The sequence below is a fragment of the Diaphorina citri genome, unplaced genomic scaffold (assembly GCF_000475195.1).
Source record: "Diaphorina citri unplaced genomic scaffold, Diaci psyllid genome assembly version 1.1 scaffold77, whole genome shotgun sequence".
NCBI lineage: Eukaryota > Metazoa > Arthropoda > Insecta > Hemiptera > Psyllidae > Diaphorina > Diaphorina citri.
Window position 1 is genome coordinate 207,743 of NW_007377514.1, and position 17,895 is coordinate 225,637.

The following is a 17,895-nucleotide window of genomic DNA, read 5'->3' on the forward strand; positions in this document are numbered from 1 at the left end:
GTCACCTTTAAGGCGCAGGTCTTGTGCTTTAGGGGCAAAGTCATAACTTTGATGCAATTTTGGGAAACAATTTTAGAGGTGTAGAAGACCTTCCCAATTTATTGCTCAGATTATTTCCCAATCATATTTTTAGGCTTTCAATTACCTTGTCAAGCGTCCCTTTTGGCTCTAGGTTCTTCATCTGCTAGATGCATGTATTCTTCCAAATTTTGTCTGAGATGCTCATCTGATACAAAAGAACAAGAAGCACATCATTACCTAAAGGCTAAAATTAATCGAGGCGAGTGACGTCCGTCTATTTTCAATTTTTTGTTCTTAGAAGTCAAAAGTAAATTCTAGATCATAAAGAAATATGTATCACAATAATATTGTACTTACTCAACTCATGGTTATCGAATGAGTAGCACTCTTTCTGCGGCACAAGAGATGCAAGAAGTAACAGAGAAAACGCGCAAAGGGAAATTGATGAATTCATGTTGATAAAATTAACAATTCCAACTTTACAAGTTAACAATGAAAATCACTTGAAGTCGACAACTGACTCACTGAATCATTTCATACTAACTGAGTACTAGAATGTGAATTCCGGTTTTATATCGGTAGGTCAGGAGAGTTTCTGTATGTCCGACTTAAATTGTAGAAGGTGGCTGTGGTAATCCAAATACTACTAAGGTAGAATTGTTGAGATTATGGAAAGATCAACACTTCTCTTCTTGATTTTGATTTGAACAATCCATTTGGTCCAAATGGACGGCCAACTAATGATAGAAGATATCCAACTACCCATTAAGATATCCAATTATTTGCCTCATTTTTTATGAATTAGGTTCCTAGTACTGTTTATTGGCAACTAATGTATGTTCCCCTTTATTAAACCTTTTATTAGTGACCACTGTCAGGAGTCAATTAATCATGCCAATCAGATTTAAACGAAATTTAAAAAGAGACATATTGCCTTTCGTACTCCGAACTCCAATACTAACACATTGCCAAAGCAATAATAACACACATGTAATGTAATCTCGTTTTCAAAATGCCTCCTGCCTACTTAAATGTGCTTTGAAACTTTAAGCTTTTTGTTTGTAACTTTAGCCCCGTGTGTGTGACATGAACATCTCAGGGATGTCGCTAGATAGGATTCCTGTGCAGCTGATAGGATATACAAATATACATAATAATACCTATAGGTAGAATAAGTACCTTGTTTATCCTGCCTGAATAGAACTGAAAAGTCATTTAACACCAGCAGTCTAAACAAGATCTCGTATATTTGATAGGTTTCCCCGCAAAAAGTAAACAGAGAGTAATGTAGTGATACGCCCGCCCTCTCTGTATGTAGGTTTTGGCTTTACCACATTTGAAGAAGCCAAGTGGCGACCTTTGATATTGGTCTTATTCACAGAATAACAACCCATGGAATGCATGTAGTACCTATCTACATTCTACCTATATCACAGCGTTTGAAGAATTTGGGCTTTAAAACCCCTCGGACGCCCATACACAATAGCTGGGCTCCTTCCATAATTATTATCCGAAGTGTAACTACTCTTCCCAGGCGATCATTCACCCATTCATCACCTCCATTATTCCGCGCCTGAAGGGAAACTCGAGTCCTCACCTTTAAGGCGCAGGTCTTGTGCTTTAGGGGCAAAGTCATAACTTTGATGCAATTTTGGGGAACAATTTTAGAGGTGTAGAAGACCTTCCCAATTTATTGCTCAGATTATTTCCCAATCATATTTTTAGGCTTTCAATTACCTTGTCAAAGAGACATATTTAGAATATTTGGTGTTTAGAATCAATATTCCAAATTCAATTGCAGCAATGAACATTTTCGCGATTCAAGATTCCAGCTTGATCAACAAAATCCGCCAAAATCGCTACCTTCCGTCCATCAGAAATTTGCCAACATTCAAAACAGAGCTGAGTATGTACACATTTGATGTTTCAGAAACAAAGTTTACTTGATACTTGATGACAGTTTCCTACACGATAACAATGACAACGTGTGAACACTGAATGACGAAGTGAAAAACATTAAATCAGTAGCCAATTTATGTTCTAAAACAATAATCGAGTTTTGTTTTTTCCTCAAATTGTGAAACCGAAAACATCAGCAAAAAAGTACGACCAGATAATTGAATTATTTATTTTTTAGCTAATTATTTTGAAGCTGTATCAATTTGAGTCCATCTAGACAAAGTTATGATGATGAATTAATGTGATTATAGCAAACCACGAATACCGCGATAATGGCATTTTATAATTTATTATTGTGCTTTAAAAGCTATCATTGGAATTGCTAAAAAAAAACTGATGGACTCCCAAATGGTGCTGATGATTTTTTTTTTTCTGGTGAAATTTGTGGTTTTTGATAGGAAATTTTTAGCGCATAGCATGATTTCTGAAAATTTTGACTCTTTCATGATTTAGCGAGGAGACACATACATAACAAGTATGTCAAAATCTACACGGTCGTTCACAGGAAGGGACCAGAACTGCAGTGTAAATCACCCTAAACGCATGGAACTCAGTTCTTCAATAGATCGAGCATTCTCTTCTTGTTGTTGGCGAAATTCTCCCGCATAGCTTTGCATTTCTTGTTGTTTTTCTGGTATTGGTCAGGGCAGCCCTGTAAATGGAGGAAAACGGTAAATATTATTATTATTTTGCCAAAATTCCCCCTTATATAAAAAAAGAGCACTCACTTTCTACGATTATGGAATAGGGAATAGGTTGGGATATTTGAAGCATGGTCAAAGCAATTAATCTTGCAGATTTTTTAAATGAGGCAAAAATTTCAACTACCTATAATAATAATAATATTCACCAATAGTAGTTCATTAGAAGAGATGAATGTCTTCTTATTACTTAAATCCGGACTTTAAATGACCTATCTATAAAAATCAAGATCGCACACTTTCAAGACAAATCTCGAAAAAATAAAGTAAATGTTCGTATAAAGACTTGGACGTAATCTAATTTAAACCTAAATCCAGACATGTGGTACCTAAAAAGAAAGATAATAATTATGTCCACCTACTATTTCGACTTCCTTGTAAAGACAGCTCAAGAACTGCAGGTAGGTTGGGTTACAATTGAGACCAGCACCGTCAGTAGATTCTTCCTTGGGGAATGATGTCTTATCTAAAAAGACAAGAAAAAATTATTAATCCATTTATTTACACATGTTGAGGATCTCATTTTCAACTTTCAACACTATAGTTTGACTGTTATTTTCTTATTATTTTGTTTACAACTAAAAGCAGGAGCGATCCATACATAACGGACCAATATTCCTCACACTAAGAAAAAATTCTAGAGAAGTACCAAAACGGTGATTTTATTTTCCCACAGTAGGCCTAAAAGCTCTAACTTACAGAAGTCGTGCATTTCTCATGCCTAACTGCCCTGGATTTTCTCTGTCTTTTCCTAAAAATCATTGAGGTGTCCAACGTGAAATTGTGTTCATGAAACACCGTTTTCTATAAGAACGGTAGCGAAAGGTATGAAACAGAGGTTATTTTTTTTAATTAAGGAGAAAAATAATTTTGCGAACCGTTTTTATAAAGTGGAGTAGTTTTTATCTTTGATCAAATATTAATCCGTTAAAAGGAGAAAAATAATTTTGCGAACCGTTTTTATAAAGTGGAGTAGTTTTTATCTTTGATCAAATATTAATCCGTTAATCCGATAAGTAGCTCAGTGGATTACTTGTGATTTATCTCAATCTTCTACCTTACTCACATTTCTTTGCTTGACTTGAATTCTAGTCTATTTATTTACTTCGTCCCTCCTGTGCTATCTCTTCCTTCCTTTCTAGCTGTTTCACCATACTTCCTAGATATGTGTCTGTATTTAGTTCTTCATCTTTTTATCTAGTTTTACCATTTAGGTTTACACCGTATGTTTCTTTTTCCTAAAAGTCTTCCAATTTATCTCTCCATCCCCCTTCTTTCTTTTTCACTCAGTCTCTCGCTCCCTCTCATTTTTCTCTCCATTACGGTTTTAAAAAGTCGAAATACCTTCAAAAGATCCCTTCTTAATTTATTTGAACATACGAAAGCCCTAAATGTAATACCTATGCCTCATAAGTCTGCATAGGTAAAAGGTATTACAAAATGACAAGAGTAATTACAAATAATTCACAAATGTGTTTGAAACTTTAATGTCGAACAGTAGACGGGTGTCTAGTTTTCCCCTTTTTTCCAACATGTCTACATAATGGTATTATTTTCATGTTTGATTTTGATTTGAACAATCCATTTGGTCCAAATGGACGGCCAACTAATGATAGAAGATATCCAACTACCCATTAAGATATCCAATTATTTGCCTCATTTTTTATGAATTAGGTTCCTAGTACTGTTTATTGGCAACTAATGTATGTTCCCCTTTATTAAACCTTTTATTAGTGACCACTGTCAGGAGTCAATTAATCATGCCAATCAGATTTAAACGAAATTTAAAAAGAGACATATTTAGAATATTTGGTGTTTAGAATCAATATTCCAAATTCAATTGCAGCAATGAACATTTTCGCGATTCAAGATTCCAGCTTGATCAACAAAATCCGCCAAAATCGCTACCTTCCGTCCATCAGAAATTTGCCAACATTCAAAACAGAGCTGAGTATGTACACATTTGATGTTTCAGAAACAAAGTTTACTTGATACTTGATGACAGTTTCCTACACGATAACAATGACAACGTGTGAACACTGAATGACGAAGTGAAAAACATTAAATCAGTAGCCAATTTATGTTCTAAAACAATAATCGAGTTTTGTTTTTTCCTCAAATTGTGAAACCAAAAACATCAGCAAAAAAGTACGACCAGATAATTGAATTATTTATTTTTTAGCTAATTATTTTGAAGCTGTATCAATTTGAGTCCATCTAGACAAAGTTATGATGATGAATTAATGTGATTATAGCAAACCACGAATACCGCGATAATGGCATTTTATAATTTATTATTGTGCTTTAAAAGCTATCATTGGAATTGCTAAAAAAAAACTGATGGACTCCCAAATGGTGCTGATGATTTTTTTTTTTTTTTTCCTGGTGAAATTTGTGGTTTTTGATAGGAAATTTTTAGCGCATAGCATGATTTCTGAAAATTTTGACTCTTTCATGATTTAGCGAGGATACACATACATAACAAGTTATCAAGCGCCAAAATCTCCCTATGTAAGAAGAGTTATGGATAGAGATAGACAAACAAGATATGTAGCTGACATGGACTGTAAGTACCCAGTTGCTTTCTATTGACAAAGTACTCACGCTTCATTGTGATCGAAAATTTCTAGATCAAAGTTCAGAACTTGGACTCAGATATATTCAAAAGAAATTAGGTTACACTCTGTACAGGATCTTGCGCAGAGGGCCCAATGACCTCAGCAGTTGTGTGCTAGAAATGTACAGAAAGCCAAACATAGAGAGCTTTCTGTGTTTCACTAGAGCTTAAAATTTGGTAAATACATGAAAATTAAACTTGAGGCAATGTGTTTGTATTGGAGTTCGGAGTACGAAAGGCTATACAGTATACTGGGGGAACCAATCGGAAAATTGAAGCCCTTGGTTCTGGACTAGGTAAGGACTTTCAATGAAATCATTCATGGCACTTTCGTGTTAGGTGTATAATTTTTAACACTCAAATGAAAACTTAACACCGAAAGTTTAGCATGGAGCTTCAAAAACTATTGAACAGAATAATAGTGCTTGTGCTTGCTTTGATAACAATTTAGTCCGTTCTGAGGGTGCCAAATCCTTTTAACTTTTAACCCAAAGTTCAACTTGTAATAATCAAAATGATCGTAAAGATAGTGTTAGAATGAGTTTGGATACTGTTCAAATATTCTGTTTGGTGCTCTTGAACTTAGCATACCTGTTAATCCTTTAGAGAGGGTAATAATTGAAATATTCAACCAAAAAGTAAATTTTCAAACGGAACGTAAAGAGGTCACCCCGTTTATGCAAACATTTCGAAATAAAATACCATACAGGGTATGTAAAGAGGGTTTAGTCAAAAAAGTTTATGAGTTTTTAGAAATTCAACGCAAAAATAATACTTTAAAGTTTTTCTGCAACTAATTCACCTACTTTTCTGTTGTTGTTGAGAGGGTTTGAAGAATTGGAATTTCGTTTTATTTTATTCTCTTCATTTGAATATTCGTCGAGTGCCATGGGTAGACTGCTATGTTCTTCCACAAATTACGTTATAACCAAAGATATTCGATCTGTGTGTAATTGTGTACGGTGTACGCTTCTTCCTACTAGTATTTATTGCATTCCTTCGGTATCTCGTTATAACCAAAGATATTCGATCTGTGTGTAATTGTGTACGGTGTACGCTTCTTCCTACTAGTATTTATTGCATTCCTTCGGTATCTCGTGCATTTTGCTGCACTTGAAACTCTGGCTATGAAGATCCAGTTGAAGAAAGACGTGGAATAATTGAAGATATGAGGCACGGGACAGGAAAAAAATATTGTTTACCCAGACTATTGTACGATCAGTACCATATTGAGGCTCTACATACCACACCTACGTATGTCTAAATTGCCCATGTACGGAGCTACCGGGCGTACGGTATTATTACCTACCGCAATTAGACGACCATTAACAATGGAAAAATTCTTTGGCCGACCACAAATTAACCATTTTTTACATCATTTTCTATTATGGTGTTACCAAGTGCATACTGTCTTCTTATCATTGTTGGTTCCCTCTAAAATTGTGTGTGGATTGAGGAAAATAGGTGCTGTCTTCAAAGATATTTTCTTACTATCAAGGGGGTTGATCCCCAGTACATTCGTGTGCGATTGATTGTTTTTACTGATGTGGCACCACAAATTAACCATTTTTTACATCATTTTCTACGGTATTACCAAGTGCATACTGTCTTCTTATCATTGTTGGTTCCCTCTAAAATTGTGTGTGGATTGAGGAAAAGAGGTGCTGTCTTCAAAGATATTTTCTTACTATCAAGGGGGTTGATCCCCAGTACATTCGTGTGCGATTGATTGTTTTTACTGATGTGGTCGACAAATTGAAGTCATTATGGTAAAGATCAATATTTTCCAATAATTATTCAATATCTCTGGGTAAATCTTGAGTAGGTATATTATCAATTGAAAAGATCAATAAATTCTCAAAACTAAATTACGTTATTTGGGACTACCCAGCCCAGCCGATTTTATTAGGAGAACAAGATAACGCCGCTTCGGCTCAAGTAGACTTTTCTCCGTTTCTTTTGCTAGATTACAAGTTCCTATGTGTCACATAACTCCTTGACTTCAGGATATGTACACGCTAAAAGCTACGTGTTATTCAATGGTATTGAAGTAGAGAGGATATTTCTTACGTAGGTCTTGTGGTGTGCTATTGGGGGTGGTCGGATGGAGGTACTGAGGTTCTTCTGAATTTCCGAAGAAACAGTGATCCCTGAATACTATCTTTTTTTTAGAATGCCGCAGTATTCACGGTCATGGAGAAAGAACTTTTCTTGTCATCATAAGTGAAGTACAGCCAATTTCTCCTATGCGTCACTATTACTACACTAAATCCCAACGGCCTCAAACCAAGGCCATACAACCTAACCATTTCTTCCTAATGTTATTAGAATGGATTGAACTATTGGCACAAATAGAATCCTGTGAAAGAATCAAATAGAATGGAGAGATAAAGCTGCATTTCCTCAGCCTCTGGGTGAGTTTATATCGGATTATGATGATTTCACAAGTTCTCTCTTTGAAAACGGGCAAGTAAATGTTCAACTCCAAACCTACAGCCCGCAGGGGTTCGTTTTGGAAGTTTCTAAAATGTATCCTTTGAAATTCTCTGGAGTACCGAACGAACCCACTCTTTCGTGAAACTTCCTTCCTTGTGTTTTGTACCTTTTCTTCAAACAGATTGGTGAGAGATGAGAGACACAAACAAGATAATAGTTGTCAAGGTGAACTATTTTATTGCTAAGAATTTTGAGTTTTGGCAACTCAAACATCAATTTTATGATTGCCATGGTACTGCTACCCCTATAAAGGTTCAACAGTTAATACAGGCTTAGACACAAACAAGATAATAGTTGTCAAGGTGAACTATTTTATTGCTACGAATTTTGAGTTTTGGCAACTCAAACATCAATTTTATGATTGCCATGGTACTGCTACCCCTATAAAGGTTCAACAGTTAATACAGGCTCGGTGCATCTCAGGTGCCGTATAAATAGCGGACAGAAAAGCAGAAACGAAACCCCTGCATGGAATCCTGGAGAGGATGGAAATCAGAATGTACCATTAACCGAAATCGATTTACCTCCCGTATGTGTGTAAGGGAAATCTTATATTATAAAAACAAGATAATAATATAAAATTATCAATTTTTTCTAAATGTTAATGATATGTGTCATAAATGATAGCTTGACCCTCTGTTTCAGAAATGGGGTGTGTAAGGGAAATCTTATATTATAAAAATAAGATAATAATATAAAATTATCAATTTTTTCTAAATGTTAATGATATGTGTCATAAATGATAGCTTGACCCTCTGTTTCAGAAATGGGAGATCCAATGGACTTTTTCTCGTGTGAGGGATTGAAAAATATGAAGAAGAAAATCTATGTGAGTATATTCACAAATTGCATTATGACTAAATGTACTAACGTTTCAACCGTTGTTATCTACATAAATCACTAAGTTGACGGAAAAAATGGTCTCCGCAGTATTGCACAACAACAATATTTCTGCTGTATGTAGTATTTATTGAATTGTTCATTTGAGCCATAAAATAAGCCTCTTAGGGCACTTTAAAGATTTGTGTTTTTCTAAGTTCTAGGCCTTCAAAATTCAATATTGCTGTATTATTGATTTTTTCCTGATTTCTTCACAGTGCGTGAACGAGTGTATTGGGAAAAAACAAGAGCTGGTAATTTACCTCCTGGTTTCGATCACCGACTCTTGGATTGTGAGAGCACGCGACTTGAACTTGTGGTATCCTGGGTCGCGCTGGAGTCAAGCATAGCTACCGAGACTTCTAGTCTCAAGCCAAGTTCAATAGCGATCAAACTTTGTACCCGAAACCGGTTCCAGATGTAATCAGATTGACATAAAAATTCAATATTGCTGTATTATTGATTTTTTCCTGATTTCTTCACAGTGCGTGAACGAGTGTATTGGGAAAAAACAAGAGCTGGTAAGTGATTTTGATTTCGCTTTTTGTCAGTTTTTACTTTCGTTATACTACAAGAAAAGTAATGTATTTATTTACGTATTATGTTTTAAAAATTAAACATACGATGTAACACCATAGGTGGGCCGCAAAGAAACTTCTGTGCATAAGTAATTTTTGGAGTTTTGGTCCTGAAATAATACCATTAAACATACGATGTAACACCATAGGTGGGCCGCAAAGAAACTTCTGTGCATAAGTAATTTTTGGAGTTTTGCTCCTGAAATAATACTTAATTGTGTGTTTAATTGCAGTTAAATGAAGATGGCTCCTTGAACCAAGAAAAAATTCAAGCTTATGTCACGGCAGAAAATTTCAAAGAAGATTGGCAGAAAGATTTGGTCACCGCTGGGTTGAATGAATGTTTGAAGAAGGACTTCTGTAAGTTAGAGCTTTTAGGCCTACTGTGGGAAAATAAAATCACCGTTTTGGTACTTCTCTAGAATTTTTTCTTAGTGTGAGTTACATTTAAATGGTAGCTTGTTATGGAATAAAGTCATTCTGGAGTATTGGTCCGTTATGTATGGATCGCTCCTGGTTTTAGTTGTAAACAAAATAATAAGAAAATAACAGTCAAACTATAGTGTTGAAAGTTGAAAATGAGATCCTCAACATGTGTAAATAAATCCATGTACTTACAGTCCATGTCAGCTACATATCTTGTTTGTCTATCTCTATCCATAACTCTTCTTACATAGGGAGATTTTGGCGCTTGATAACTTGTTATGTGTCTCCTCGCTAAATCATGAAAGAGTCAAAATTTTCAGAAATCATGCTATGCGCTAAAAATTTCCTATCAAAAACCACAAATTTTTTACCTCCTGGTTTCGATCACCAACCCTTGGATTGTGAGAGCACGCGACTTGAACTTGTGGTATCCTGGGTCGCGCTGGAGTCAAGCATAGCTACCCGCTGCTACCGAGACTTCTAGTCTCAAGCCAAGTTCAATAGCGATCAAACTTTGTACCCGAAACCGGTTCCAGATGTAATCAGATTGACATATATGCATTAAGAACGGACTCCGTTCTAATCTGTAGCACGTACCACAAGCCATCTGGCTGTGTATTAGAGCTTACAGGGTTCTTAAAATGTCGCAACTTATCTGAGCATTGGAGAAAAGAGGGGTTTTCTTTTCTCTTGTCTTAAGAATCTCATCTACCTCAAGTTTAATTTTCATGTATTTACCAAATTTTAAGCTCTAGTGAAACACAGAAAGCTCTCTATGTTTGGCTTTCTGTACATTTCTATATTGGAGAAAAGAGGGGTTTTCTTTTCTCTTGTCTTAAGAATCACATCTAACTCAAGTTTAATTTTCATGTATTTACCAAATTTTAAGCTCTAGTGAAACACAGAAAGCTCTCTATGTTTGGCTTTCTGTACATTTCTAGCACACAACTGCTGAGGTCATTGGGCCCTCTGCGCAAGATCCTGTACAGAGTGTAACCTAATTTCTTTTGAATATATCTGAGTCCAAGTTCTGAACTTTGATCTAGAAATTTTCGATCACAATGAAGCGTGAGTACTTTGTCAATAGAAAGCAACTGGGTACTTACAGTCCATGTCAGCTACATATCTTGTTTGTCTATCTCTATCCATAACTCTTCTTACATAGGGAGATTTTGGCGCTTGATAACTTGTTATGTATGTGTATCCTCGCTAAATCATGAAAGAGTCAAAATTTTCAGAAATCATGCTATGCGCTAAAAATTTCCTATCAAAAACCACAAATTTCACCAGGAAAAAAAAAAAAAAAATCATCAGCACCATTTGGGAGTCCATCAGTTTTTTTTTAGCAATTCCAATGATAGCTTTTAAAGCACAATAATAAATTATAAAATGCCATTATCGCGGTATTCGTGGTTTGCTATAATCACATTAATTCATCATCATAACTTTGTCTAGATGGACTCAAATTGATACAGCTTCAAAATAATTAGCTAAAAAATAAATAATTCAATTATCTGGTCGTACTTTTTTGCTGATGTTTTTGGTTTCACAATTTGAGGAAAAAACAAAACTCGATTATTGTTTTAGAACATAAATTGGCTACTGATTTAATGTTTTTCACTTCGTCATTCAGTGTTCACACGTTGTCATTGTTATCGTGTAGGAAACTGTCATCAAGTATCAAGTAAACTTTGTTTCTGAAACATCAAATGTGTACATACTCAGCTCTGTTTTGAATGTTGGCAAATTTCTGATGGACGGAAGGTAGCGATTTTGGCGGATTTTGTTGATCAAGCTGGAATCTTGAATCGCGAAAATGTTCATTGCTGCAATTGAATTTGGAATATTGATTCTAAACACCAAATATTCTAAATATGTCTCTTTTTAAATTTCGTTTAAATCTGATTGGCATGATTAATTGACTCCTGACAGTGGTCACTAATAAAAGGTTTAATAAAGGGGAACATACATTAGTTGCCAATAAACAGTACTAGGAACCTAATTCATAAAAAATGAGGCAAATAATTGGATATCTTAATGGGTAGTTGGATATCTTCTATCATTAGTTGGCCGTCCATTTGGACCAAATGGATTGTTCAAATCAAAATCAAGAAGAGAAGTGTTGATCTTTCCATAATCTCAACAATTCTACCTTAGTAGTATTTGGATTACCACAGCCACCTTCTACAATTTAAGTCGGACATACAGAAACTCTCCTGACCTACCGATATAAAACCGGAATTCACATTCTAGTTCTCAGTTAGTATGAAATGATTCAGTGAGTCAGTTGTCGACTTCAAGTGATTTTCATTGTTAACTTGTAAAGTTGGAATTGTTAATTTTATCAACATGAATTCATCAATTTCCCTTTGCGCGTTTTCTCTGTTACTTCTTGCATCTCTTGTGCCGCAGAAAGAGTGCTACTCATTCGATAACCATGAGTTGAGTAAGTACAATATTATTGTGATACATATTTCTTTATGATCTAGAATTTACTTTTGACTTCTAAGAACAAAAAATTGAAAATAGACGGACGTCACTCGCCTCGATTAATTTTAGCCTTTAGGTAATGATGTGCTTCTTGTTCTTTTGTATCAGATGAGCATCTCAGACAAAATTTGGAAGAATACATGCATCTAGCAGATGAAGAACCTAGAGGCAAAAGGGACGCAAAGGACGAAGGAAATGGAAGCGATGACAAATTTGTTTGCAAACATCGTCATTTCAGTTTTTTTTTTTTTTTTCATAAATTTACTACAGAAAATGTATCTACATTATATTATGGTGATTAAAAGACTAAAATACTTTCCATTTTCAGTCTTGTTGTGGCGATGATAATTTGATGAAGAAATTCATAGAGAAAGATAAGTCCATTGGTAAATCGTGCTATCGAAATGTTTCTGCCAAGATGGACGAATTGAAAACCAATCAACGTAAGTATTGTTTTGTTTTTCTTTTTATTTCTGTAGAATTCTATACAGATTCCCCAGAAAGAAAATAAACTAACAAGGACTCAACCACCAAAGAATTGGTCTTACAATGAAAACACTGTAAACCATTTAACCAACCAGAGTTTGTATCTTGTTGAAAGTTTGAATTCTGTTATGAATAAAATAAATAAAAATAGGGGACAGTAATAATAAAAGTTCATTGTAGAAAAAACTTTGCTTTTAAAATAATACAAGTTGAAGCCATGCTGAGTACAGAGGAGTTACGCCAAATATAATGAGTATTGAGTGTTCTGGTGACTTTAAATCTTCACATTGCTTCACTAGAGTGTCTATAGGTAATCATCTTGTTCTGACACTTCTGATTTCTGACCCATCTATCAGCTGACATTGCTGACGATCCATCAACTAGTCTAGGTTGTTTCCAAAAGCCCAAATTTTTACATTCTATTATCTTATTCGCAAATAACTATGATCTTAAGTCACAAGTAAATGTTTCAACTATAACTATGTCACATTGTCTGCTTCCAACTATCATCTTGTTCTGACACTTCTGATTTCTGACCCATCTATCAGCTGACATTGCTGACGACCCATCAACTAGTCTAGGTTGTTTCAAAAGCCCAAATTTTTACTTTCTATTATCTTATTCGCAAATAACTATGATCTTAAGTCACAAGTAAATGTTTCAACTATAACTATGTCACATTGTCTGCTTCCAACTACCCTGGTACTCTGCTCAAAAGCTAAATACTTTATCTTCTTCTGAAGTACCTACCCCTGCAATAAGTTAGGTATTAATGAATAATTGAAAAATAATTTTATTTGAGTCCCCAAAGCCGCCATCCATCAACTTACACCTCTTCTTTTTATTTTCTGAGGAACTAAAAGCTGAACTTTTCTAAAAATTAAACTAATTAAAATAATAATGCTTTGCTATAATTTGTAAAGTTCTAATTGATGTGACTTCTGACTTTTTTCTGTGCGCAAAGCACACAGAATAGGTAGGTAGTAATACTGTTTGGGAATGATAATCTCTGAATCAATTGGTTGTTTATTTATTCATTTCACTTAATTAAAAGAAGTAAATTATACTTTTAGGATCATGCTTTGTAAGCAATTCTGCATCTATTGCATTTTGTTTTTTATTAATCGACTTTCGTTCTAACACGTTAGATGGATTTTCTCTAAAATTTAATGTATTATTTGCTCAAAATCTTCCTGGATTTCGAATTTTCTATCTATCATGTTGGAATTTTACTTTTATTTTAAAATGTTACATTCCTTTAGATTTTGAACTAACTAAACCAGAATATTCAGAACTTTTAATTGACAAAAAAGATTACCACTATAAGACCATGAAAATAAATTGAAAATTTTTCAGTAAAAGCTGTGAGTTTCGTCTTTTATTAAAATGCTCAGCATTCTACAATTTCATACCGTCCCAAAATTCAGGCCTAGCCTAAGGTTAAGAGCTTTTATTCTAAGTCTGTTTTAAAAGGATAGTAAATTGAAAGTTATTAGAAGGTTGAGGAAAAAAATAATAAAGGAAGCTTAAAACTGACCCTTTGTACCCCATATTTCGTTTTGGTCCTGTATAAACCCTTGAAAGTTATTTAAAACCTTTTGCTTTATGCAAATCAAAGTGGAGGTCAGGGACAGATAAATCCATAAAGGACTTGTTGGGTGATGTTGTTTATCTATTATTATCAATAGATAGGTACTCCATGTGACTTTATATCAGGTGTGCACAAACTGCGGCCCGCCAGCTCCTTTTGTGCGGCCCGCGTGTACTTACTCCTAAATTGAAATGTAATAAAATTTTGTTTTCAGAAATGTTGTGTTATCTCAAAAGGTCGTGACAATGGCTCTACTAGCACATATTAGAAAATGTATTGTCTTCATAATTTTGGTGAGTTCCTTCGAAATATTACATAGACGAAAATATGAAAATCCGAATTTTTGACTATAGTCTTCTCAGGAGGAATGTGATTATTGTAAATCACATGTAAGTTGTGTTGCTATTTTTGTCTGCCAGACCAGATTTGAAGTAAAATCCATAAAGTACGTGCGTACTTGATTTCTTTTCTTCAGATTGTTACTAATAAAATAATGGACTTCTCTCAGTCTCAGCATTCCAATATTATTTGTCATCACAACCAATATTACCAGCTCTGGATAATCCCATACTAGCAGTTTTTAAAGTGTACAAATTATGTAGAATATTGTAAAATAGATTTTTACTTTCCAAATCCTATAATAAGGAAAGTAATATATTCTGGGTGTTTTATGGATGTTATGATGGAAAATGGTGTGTTTATTGCTCACATTTTCACTAACGAGTAATAATTTTCATTCTCATTTCTCTTCCTTCCTTTGTTCTCCCTCCAAACCCTTCTCCTTACTTCTAATTACATTTGTCATTTTAGTAAGGGATTCACTTGACCTATTAAACTTTGTAATAAGACTTGACCTCTAGTTCAACAGTCAAGGTGAGATAATAAACAATGACAACAAGAACTTCTCGGTTTGCTAATCTTAAATGAGACTCATTATTTTCTTTGGGTTATTTGTAACTCAGCGGGACAGTTTTGTGTAGACTATTCAGTCAGTTGTCTGACTTCCTTATTCAATATAGCAATATACCGATTCTGAGACTAGTGATCTGATCCGTGGTGTTTTGCTTTCATGACTGTTATGGATAGGAGAAGCATTGCTTGCGATGTTCTTGCTTCAATTATTTCAAGATTTCATCAGTGTTATAAATGCACAGACACCCCTGCTTGTTATACAGATTGATTGAACCACATCTTTGTAGATGTTTAGAAGTTTTACCATATTGTTCCCTTTTTTTGTGTTCATAATTTGTTGGATTAATCATTTTGAATCTGCGCCTTTGTTATAAAAGCTCTGTCTCCCCCTTTCTCATTTTTTGGGTATATTACGTATCTGTACGTATACAATCATAGGTTATTTCAAATATGTTTTTAATTGAAAATCCTCATTTTCCACTTCTAATGACAATAGGAGGAATGTGATTATTGTAAATCACATCTAAGTTGTGTTGCTATATTTGTCTGCCAGACCAGATTTGAAGTAAAATCCATAAAGTACGTGCGTACTTGATTTCTTTTCTTCAGATTGTTACTAATAAAATAATGGCGTTTGAAGAATTTGGGCTTTAAAACCCCTCGGACGCCCATACACAATAGCTGGGCTCCTTCCATATTATCCGAAGTGTAACTACTCTTCCCAGGCGATCATTCACAGAACTAACTAAACCAGAATATTCAGAACTTTTAATTGACAAAAAAGATTACTACGATAAGAGCATGAAAATAAATTGAAAATTTTTCAGTAAGTTTCGTCTTTTATTAAAATGCTCAGCATTCTACAATTTCATACCGTCCCAAAATTCAGGCCTAGCCTAAGGTTAAGAGCTTTTATTTTGACTTTACTTTCCCAAATTGAATAATTTCATGCCATCTTTCTACGAATGGTTTCGCTTAGTTGCTGTGCTTTCTCTATGAGAGCTAGTATGGTCCTTGCCTTCTTTAGTATGTAAATGTATCTACTTTGGACTGGAATCTAATTTTAATTTTCTACTAAAACAAAAAGTCTGCAAAATAACATCAGCTTCCAAGGTGAAATAGCAGGCAAAAGAAAAAGAGGAAGACCAAGAACGTCCTGGCTGGATCCAAAATCTCAAACAAGGGTTCAGCCAAAAATACTCCAGATCTTCTCCAAGCAGCCCATGACAAAAATGAATTAGCCACCATGATTGACAATGTTCAAAAGAAGAAGACTGAACCAAAGCAGGTTTAAAGTGTGTAGTGTGATTTAAAAGATTGTATGTACTGTGTACTTGATTTGTGAGACGATTATAGTCCTGATTCATTTAATAAATAAACAATAAACTAGATGAATTCATCTGTGCATCTCCTTTTTTCGGTCTTTTTCCTTTCAGTCATTTATGGTTAAGAGAAATAAAGGTGGGCACGTGGTTGACAAGGTAATTGAAAGCCTAAAAATATGATTGGGAAATAATCTGAGCAATAAATTGGGAAGGTCTTCTACACCTCTAAAATTGTTCCCCAAAATTAATCAAACTGGATCTGATTCGGATTTATTGAAGGGGTGGGATTGGGACCTTAGGCAATATGGGATAACAGTTATTATTCTATTTTTGTAGGTTGGTAATTTGGTTCGAAGTCAAAATTGTATGACTTATGTAGGAGTGTTCTTAAGCATGTTGGTATTCCTATTTGACAACTCTCACATGTACATTTCTTTTTTCCTTCGTTCTGTTCAATAGTCAATACGAATAGCTTCAGAACCGAGGTTTGTAGAACTCATGTGACGTTTCGGTAAAGAAAAAAAAAAAAACACTAAGAAATAAATTCCATGTTTCATTCAGGTTCTCGTTGTCGGGCTGCAATGTAAGAAAGCTGCCCCCAGCAAGGAGACCAATATTATCAAGTTCTTCCGGCTCTTCATCATGCGGATGGTGTATGGGTTCGCTTCCTACTTTGGCATCGAGGAACCACTGGAGGAATTTGCCGGAGGAGCTCTGGTGCCTCCTGGATCGGACGAGGACTATGGTGGAGGTGGCACTAAGGATGACTATGATGATGATGGAGATTATGACTACGGGTTTGGAAGTTACTGAACAACAATGACACGGCCTCCTTTCAAAGCGCTTTAACCTCTGGAGGTTGCAGTTGAATGCGGACAACTTTCTCAGGATCATGTCAGGTAGAAAAAGTGACATATTTGTGGACAAAAATATCAAGGTCATATCGACGAAGTATCTCTAATTTTGTATATGGTATTATGTTATACCTAAGTACCTACCTGGTACATAATTACTCGTAGATTGTGAATATTATACATTTATGATACTGATATTTACCCTATGATTTAATTACCTCTGTACATATTTGTAATTTTGTATATGGTATTATGTTATACCTAAGTATCTGGTACATAATTACTCGTAGATTGTGAATATTATACATTTATGATACTGATATTTACCCTATGATTTAATTACCTCTGTACATATTTATATTCTGTACGTATTTAACCTCTTATTTTTCGAAATTTTATTGATTGTATTAAAACGTTAGTACCTATGTGTTTATTGTATGTCATATTGATAATAATAATTATTTGTACAAATTTAATATAAGTATGCAAATTTATCTTGTTGAATGATTTCTTAAAGAGCGTAATTTAATTCAAGTAGGTTCAATTTAAGCACTAGTCGA

The 17,895-nt window shown here is 34.6% G+C and overlaps 3 protein-coding genes across 3 annotated transcripts; all 3 read left to right on the forward strand.

Annotated features, from left to right (window-relative positions):
* The first annotated feature begins 8,560 nt into the window (after window positions 1-8,560).
* LOC103521913 lies at window positions 8,561-10,673 on the forward strand. The gene is made up of 4 exons (XM_026832411.1): window positions 8,561-8,623; window positions 9,159-9,194; window positions 9,485-9,611; window positions 10,567-10,673. The coding sequence occupies exons 1-4, from the start codon at window positions 8,561-8,563 to the stop codon at window positions 10,671-10,673; spliced, it is 333 nt and encodes a 110-aa protein (XP_026688212.1).
* Window positions 10,674-11,923: 1,250 nt separating this feature from the next.
* On the forward strand, window positions 11,924-14,487 carry LOC103521922. The gene is made up of 4 exons (XM_008487030.3): window positions 11,924-12,123; window positions 12,276-12,405; window positions 12,495-12,610; window positions 14,459-14,487. Exons 1-4 carry the CDS (start codon window positions 12,027-12,029, stop codon window positions 14,485-14,487), a joined length of 372 nt encoding a protein of 123 aa, XP_008485252.1. The 5' UTR covers window positions 11,924-12,026.
* LOC103521865 lies at window positions 13,963-17,561 on the forward strand. The gene is made up of 3 exons (XM_008486974.2): window positions 13,963-14,017; window positions 14,459-14,537; window positions 17,043-17,561. The coding sequence occupies exons 2-3, from the start codon at window positions 14,490-14,492 to the stop codon at window positions 17,292-17,294; spliced, it is 300 nt and encodes a 99-aa protein (XP_008485196.1). The 5' UTR covers window positions 13,963-14,017; window positions 14,459-14,489; the 3' UTR covers window positions 17,295-17,561.
* Window positions 17,562-17,895: the final 334 nt, after the last annotated feature.